The sequence below is a fragment of the Lathyrus oleraceus genome, chromosome 7, assembly GCF_024323335.1.
Source record: "Lathyrus oleraceus cultivar Zhongwan6 chromosome 7, CAAS_Psat_ZW6_1.0, whole genome shotgun sequence".
Classification (NCBI taxonomy): Eukaryota; Viridiplantae; Streptophyta; class Magnoliopsida; order Fabales; family Fabaceae; genus Lathyrus; species Lathyrus oleraceus.
Window position 1 is genome coordinate 442,600,632 of NC_066585.1, and position 7,680 is coordinate 442,608,311.

At 34.6% G+C, this 7,680-nt stretch overlaps 1 protein-coding gene across 1 annotated transcript; it reads left to right on the forward strand.

Annotated features, from left to right (window-relative positions):
* The first annotated feature begins 3,727 nt into the window (after positions 1 to 3,727).
* Positions 3,728 to 6,123, forward strand: LOC127108031 (protein STRICTOSIDINE SYNTHASE-LIKE 3). Its single transcript, XM_051045392.1, has 4 exons — positions 3,728 to 4,208; positions 4,595 to 4,879; positions 5,128 to 5,295; positions 5,602 to 6,123. Exons 1-4 carry the CDS (start codon positions 3,877 to 3,879, stop codon positions 5,999 to 6,001), a joined length of 1,185 nt encoding a protein of 394 aa, XP_050901349.1. The 5' UTR covers positions 3,728 to 3,876; the 3' UTR covers positions 6,002 to 6,123.
* The last annotated feature ends 1,557 nt before the right edge of the window (positions 6,124 to 7,680 follow it).

Here is a 7,680-nt window from a genome sequence, read left to right on the forward strand (position 1 = left end):
TTATCTACCATTCATAAGTTACAACCCCGCTCTACTCCATGTGTCTTCTTGGGTTATCCGCTGAATCATAGAGGTTACAAGTGTTTTGATTTATCTAATAGAGAATTAATATTTTCGAGGCATGTTATCTTTGACGAAACTCAATTTCCCTTCACCAAGATACACTCCCCTTCACCTCACTCTTATAAATTCCTAGATGATGACATTCACCCCTACCTTATACATCAGTGGCAAAATCAAATTTCACCACCTGTTGCACATAACCAACACACCCAAAATATCAATTGACCAACCACTACCCTCAATAAACCAACAATCATCATCTCCTACCTCTTCAATCAATACACTCATTACAATAAACTCTCCATCACCAACACCAATTCAACCGCATCCACCTCCACCTACACGAACCATCACCACCTGAAGCATGAAAGACATTATCAAAACCCGCATGATATTTAACTTATCAATCTCTCACGCTGACCACACCATATTTCTCATACCTAAAAACCCCAAACTAGCCTTATTAGACCCGATTTGGAAATCCGCAATGCAATCTGAATTTGACACTCTTATTCGAAATAAGATGTGGGATTTAGTTCCTCGTCCTTGTGATGCTAATCTTATTCGATGTATGTGGATTTTTAGGCATAAGAAAAATTTTGATGGCTCCTTTGAGCGTTATAAGGCCCATCTTGTAGGTGATGGCAGGTCACAAGTTGCAGGTGTGGATTGTGATGAGACTTTTAGCCCCGTTGTGAAACTCGCTACCATTCGAATAATGCTTACCATTGCTCTCTCCAAATCCTGGCCCATTCATCAACTGGATGTCCAAAATGCCTTTTTACATGGTGATCTTCATGAGACTGTTTACATGCATCAACCATTGGGTTTCCGTGACCTCCGTCATCCAGATTATGTATGTCGGTCGAAGAAGTCATTATATGGTCTCAAGCAAGCGCCTAGGACACGGTACCAACATTTTTACTAACTATGTCGCCACCATTGGCTTTCGCCATAGCACATCAGACCACTCCCTCTTCATATATCGACAAGGTTTAGACATGACCTACATTCTACTATATGTAGACGACATCATCCTCATCACCTCCAATCAGGTCCTCCGCCTATCAATTATGTCACTCTTAGCATCTGATTTTACAATGAAGGATTTGGACCCTTTGAGTTACTTTTTGGGTATTGCAGTATCTCGTCATCCTGATGGCATATTTCCAAGTCAAAGAACTTATTCTTTAGAGATCATTGAACGTGCTGGCATGGCATCCTGTAAACCATCAGCCACTTCTGTTGACACCAAGCAGAAATTCAGCACCTCATCCGACACTTCTTATGAGGATCCCTCCTTGTATCGGAGTCTTCAGGGGCCCTACAGTATCTCACCTTCACTCGAACTGATATATCATATGTTGTTCAACAAGTTTGTCTTCACATGCATGCCTCTCGCACGAAACACATGCTTGCTCTTAAGCGCATTTTGCGCTATGTTCAGGGCATCTTACACTTTGGACTACACTTATCCCCATCTCTCATTACAAAGCTTATCTCCTACTCTTACGTTGATTGGGGTGGATGTCCTGACACCAGATGTTCTACATCTGGTTATTGTGTTTTTCTAGGTGACAACCTTATTTCTTGGTCTTCCAAAAGGCAGCCAACTCTCTCCCGTTCAGTGCTGAAGCCGAATATAGAGGGGTTGGCAATGTTGTCTCTGAATCATGTTGGATTCACAATCTTCTCCTGGAACTCCATTTTCCTATTCCTCATGCCACTTTGGTGTATTGTGACAATGTTAGTGCCATCTATCTATCTGGTAATTCTGTGCAGCATTAGCGCACTAAACATATTAAGATGGAAATTCATTTTGTTCGGGAAAAGGTACCTCATGGCCAGGCTCGCGTCCTTCATGTTTCCTCAAGACATCAGATCGTAGACATCTTCACCAAAGGATTTCTTCACATTCTCTTTGATGATTTTCGGACCAGTCTAAGCGTCCATGAACCTCCCACTTCGACTGCGGGGGTGTGATAGAATATAATATTTTGTTATAATTAGTCATAATTAGTTTCCTATAATTATGTTGTATCATAATTAGATAGTTGACCAAATGTTACACATTGATGTATATATATTCTATTCAAATCAATTAGAAGGACACGATTTCCATTGTCTTACAATTGTGATTGGTGAACTATCAACCATATTTCTTTTCTTTTTTTAACAAAGTAACAAATGTCAAAAGAAATGTCTTGAGTTTTATAATCCAATTTTCCTGTGTATACCTTTTGTTAGTGATGTAATATGATGCTTTATATATGGAGTTTGTATTTGGAAGAGATGTTGCATAAGATTGTATCGATATGTGACAGAAAGGAGCAAAGCATATACTCCCACTCATGAAATGTATGATACCGTCACTACAAATAATTGACATGTCCTTTTATTTTGAGTGCATGGTAATGTATGAAAAAAGAGCTATATGAATGACTAGACTTGATGTCCATGACAACAAACAACATATTAAATTGAGAAATCAAAGGATCCATTCCATATGTTGTTGTTGTGATGAACCAAAACCACTAGTACCAGATTATGGGGAGAGATCTTCCCAATGAAACTGATGAACATCATAAGATCTACAAGATGAATCATTGAAAGATTGCTCAGAAACCGTTTGATGAAATGTGTTAGAGAATTTATGCATTTAGAGGAGGTTTATAACCCTCATAATTTAACTAATAAATCTGTTTGATGTTATTACTGTCACGGTCTTAAAAAAACTGTGTTATAACATGAAATTGATTTCTAAACATATTGGTTCATGTACAATTCCGATTTCGCTTGGCAAAGTATATTGAAGGCAACATGATTAAAAATTATAAATACATTTTAATCAATTAAGATCGAAATCATGAACTACGATAAAAAGACATGAACCTTAAACAAAATAGAGAGATTAAAAGGGAGTCCAATTTTCGAACTCTAATATAAAAAAATCTCAAATTCAAATTGAATCAGAGATGAGTGACTCTGAAATCACTTGTTGAATATGTTCATAACTTTATGATTTTTACTCATATAGAAATCAAGAACAAAATTCTAAACTAATAATTATGAACTAATCACTATGAGTCAATAACCCATCAACTCATATCCCTTAAACCCAAACTAGAATTCAATCAAAAAAATGAAAATGAAAACTTAGTTGTATTTGTCATTGAGATTTTAACCACTTACTTAATATTAATTAGACTCTTTTTTAAGTATTAACTAATTAAACAATAAATCTATCATCTTAATTGAATGGAGCATCAATATTCAATTATGTGATTCATATTCGTAGAAAATATCAAAGTGTTAAAAGTAACTAAAATAAAATAATTAAATGAAGAAAGCAGAAGATTAATAAAGCTTAATCTTTATTATATTTAATAATAATTCAAGAAAGAAATTTAAAAACACATTCAAAAATTAACACCTTTTGGTTTCCATCAAACAAAAGCACTTGAAATCTCGACTCCTTGAGAGAGACACAATTTCACAAAAACTCAAATCTCTTATCCAACCAAGTGGGATAACAAAACACAAAATGTCACAAATCCAAACCAATAACAACCATCCACCTCAGCAACTTTACTTGTCTCACCTTATCCAAAATCAACACACAAATCAAAAGGAAAACTGTCGGCAGATATTTATCTTTTGTTCTATATAATAAAACCTCATTTCAAGTCTAATTGTGGTTTGCTGCTACCAACCCACTTCAAAGTTTCACTAATAACTACACTGACTCACTCACTCACTCAACAACTAATATCTTCAACCTTCAATCATTCATTTCTCTCTCATTCCAATACCATGACTTTTACTCAAATCTTCGCCGCTATCTTTCTCCTGTTTGCTCTATACTGCGGTTTAGACCCATTCAACTACAGTCCCATTGCAAATTTCCCTAATTTTGAGGTCAAAAAGATTCACACGCCAGCATGGTCTGAACTGCCTAAAGACAGAGACCAACACAACTTGCTGCAAAACTCTCATATTAGATTTTTGAACCAAATACAAGGACCCGAGAGCATTGTTTTCGACAATCTTGGTCGTGGACCTTACACCGCTGTTGCTGATGGTAGAATCTTGTTCCTCAATGATGAGCATAATTGGGTTGATTTCGCTTACACTTCGCCCAATAGGTACGTTACATCACAATTCCTTTCTCAAAACTCTTGTCTTTTCTTCATTCTTTAGACTATAATTAGTATCTTCTGCTATGAACTTGAATATATAAATCATATTTTTATCATACTACATAAGATATAGTAACTCATTTCGTAGACAAGGGAAGGGGTGCGCCACATTTTAAAAAACAAGCGATTTTGGTCGGTACAGTTGTCGCATCCCTTTTCGAGGCCACCTGTAGTTTTTTAAAACTTTGGAGGCGTGGGTTGGAACCCCAACATCCCACTTAGTCACCTTTATCATGTGAAGTTCCGTTATGATTAAATGGTAATGAATTTTTGTGAAATTCCGTTATGATTAAATGATAATGAAGTTTCTTGTTTCTCTATTTCAAAAACAGATCATTCTGTAAACCTCTTCCTGTTGAAGCTGCAACGCCATTTAGTTACGTGAAAACTGAACATATCTGTGGAAGGCCTTTAGGACTCAGATTTCACAAGAAAACAGGTGAATTGTATATTGCAGATGCATATCTTGGACTCATGAAGGTGGGGCCCGAGGGCGGCTTAGCAACGTCGCTTACAACTGAAGTTGAAGGGGTGCCTCTGAGATTTACTAATGATGTTGATGTAGATGCCGAAGGAAATGTTTATTTTACCCATAGCAGTGAAATTTATCAGAGGAGGTATGATTTTGTTGATAAACTTTTAGACTCCGAATTTGCATGCAACTTTTTGAAATTAGTGAATGGCATCATGTTAATATTTGTTCATAGAGTGATGACAGCATAAGATGGTTCATCATTCTGGGATGATTATTGACTATTTTGCATAAGTCTAGCTTTTTGTTTGTGTCTAACTTAAAGTTCTGAGTTCGGAAATAAAGATATTGGATTGTTTCATCTGTCTTGTTTCTGACATGATTTTGTAACAGAAATTTTTTTCAGCTGGCAGCTTCCGGGGATGATAGTGGCAAGGTTTTGAAATACAACCCTACAACAAAGGAAACCACTGTTCTTGTGAGAAACATTCAATTCCCAAATGGCATTTCCTTAAGTAAAGATGGTTCCTTCTTTATCTTTTGTGAAGCGGATATTGGCAGGTCAGTAAACCTTACCACTTTAGCTAGCCGTCTTCTATTTTTTGGATAGAAAAATGTAAGTGTGATAGTAATTATATTTCCATGTCAAAAGTTGTGCATATATTACAGAGAGTCAAAAGGTTTATGCATAACAATGTTGTATCTCTTAGGTCAATATATGTAGTTTTTAAGAGAATTGGTTCTGTCATCTAAAAATAGGTAGCGGCGCATCTTGTTGCCCGCTTGCCTTCTATTCTCTATAAACTTTTTTTGTCAGAAATCATATGAATGTGTTATTTTTTAAACCAACTGTTTCTTACTGCATAGGTTACGTAAATATTGGCTAAAAGGAGAAAAGGCTGGAACTTCAGAGATCATCGCAATCGTACCTGGACCTCCCGACAATGTGAGGGTGAATGAAGATGGTGATTTTTGGGTGGCAATTCACTGTAGAAGAACTATGTATTCATACATTACTGGTTTATATCCATGGATAAGTAAAGTTATACTCAAGCTTCCTATACCATTGAAGTTTCAATATCTGATTCATATTGGAGGAAACCAACATGGTGTGATTGTGAAGTATAGTCCTGAAGGTAAATTGCTGCAGATATTGGAGGACACTGAGGGAAAAGTTGTTAGAGCTGCCAGTGAAGTTGAGGAGAAAGATGGTCAACTTTGGATAGGAAGCGTTATTATGCCTTTTATTGCGGTTTATAAATTGTAACTTCATTTCTACCTTCAATCTTCAGATATATCATTTACAAAGTTTGTTTTTGCTTCAATTATCAAGAATGTGTACCTTGAGTTCTCAGTAGAAGAGTAATTGTTAGATGAACTTTGCTTCTATATTGTCTTGTCTTCTATTACCAACATGTGCAATCATTATCAATCAGCTTGTTATAGTTGAAATCAACAAAATTAAGAGTAAATATTCTAAGAATGTGATATTGTGTTACCTGAGCTCAGATCTCAGTTTAATGCTTAGTGTGGGTTCCTAAGTCTTCACATTGCAGTTCTTATCATAACTTTGATATCATATTCAATGGACTCTGATCTTGTCTCAAAAATTAGTTTAAAAGATGAGAAGTGTTGAAATATAATAAACTAGAATATGTTGCCGCATTTGTAGGGAAGGGAATGAGTGAGGGATTTATTAAGAAATATTATTGGAGTTAGTTAGGAGAAATTTATCTTTTTAGTCAGGAGTTGTGCTTTGGAATAAGAGTGTTAAGAATTTCCTAAATGTCGGGTCATTATGTTAAGGGTTACTAAAATTTTAATTTAACTGTGTTAGCTCGAGAAAGAAAAACTAAGATTATTTTGTGATTCTAATTACATTTTTTTGAAATATTTAGTAAGGTAATTGTTTGATCATAGCATTCATTGAAGTGGCATTTATTTAGTTTTATTTCTTTTAGGTATAATAATTCTCTAAATTGAAAAAAAAAATACTTTGAGTCTCTCTGAATAAGTTTTATTAAACTGTTTTATTTTGATTTCATAGATGTTCGCGACATTAGATTAGACAAGTTGATAGTTGTGCATCAATATTAAGGTGAATTTCAACTATTAAAATATAAAAAAAAACACTATTTTTATTAGAGAATAAAAAATTTTAAAATTGTTTTAAGAAATAGAAAATAGAAAAACATGTGTGGTTGGTTTATTTTAACTTTTTTTTTCTTAAGTAAAAAAGACGTAGTATTAAATTATAGAGTTAAATATATTTTTATTTTTTATAAAATTATTTTTTTTATTTGTTTTTTTTAAGATATATTTTTTTAGTCATTATAAGATTGTGCAAGAAGTTTTAGTCCTTTTAAAAAAAATTATGTTTAATTATTTTTTAATTTTTAAAATAATTTTATATACTCATCATTTAAATGTTATTTAAAAAAATATTATAAAAAATTGAAATGGATTTGTTTCGGTCGGGTTCAAAGGTCCAAATTGGTTATGACCCTGTCTAAATATAGAGCTTTCTTGAAACTTCACAATGCCAAGAAGGTTGTATGTCGTTAGATCAGTTCATATATGGTTGACAATGCCATCATCATTAGTCAGGTCATAGACGTTACTTATCCAGTTGCAAATATTTGAAGCATGGTTATCAAATTATATAAAGAATAATGTTTTGACACTCGTCATACTTCGAAGGTTATAGGGTTGCGAAACCCTAAAACATTGTTATAAATAAATAAGTAAAGGGTCACATCAACGTACAAACTAGTACTGTCCAAAAAGTACATATGTGTGTTCCTCCTGTAAGGGGGCGAAGGGACTCAGAGGCCTAAGTAGGTTTATAACAACTTGAGTGGTTAGGGCTTATCCACGACGGCAGGAAGCCCTGTACTACGGTATTTTGTGGTGGTTTTAAGAGTTCTACTCACGTGAGGTGAGAAG

Excerpts from the sequence above, each read along its gene's own strand:
- LOC127108031 (XM_051045392.1), top strand. The coding sequence starts at position 3,877 with ATGACTTTTACTCAAATCTTCGCCGCTATCTTTCTCCTGTTTGCTCTA. Across the intron at positions 4,209-4,594 it reads GCTTACACTTCGCCCAATAG|ATCATTCTGTAAACCTCTTC; the intron begins GTACGTTACATC and ends TTTCAAAAACAG. Across the intron at positions 5,296-5,601 it reads TGTGAAGCGGATATTGGCAG|GTTACGTAAATATTGGCTAA; the intron begins GTCAGTAAACCT and ends CTTACTGCATAG.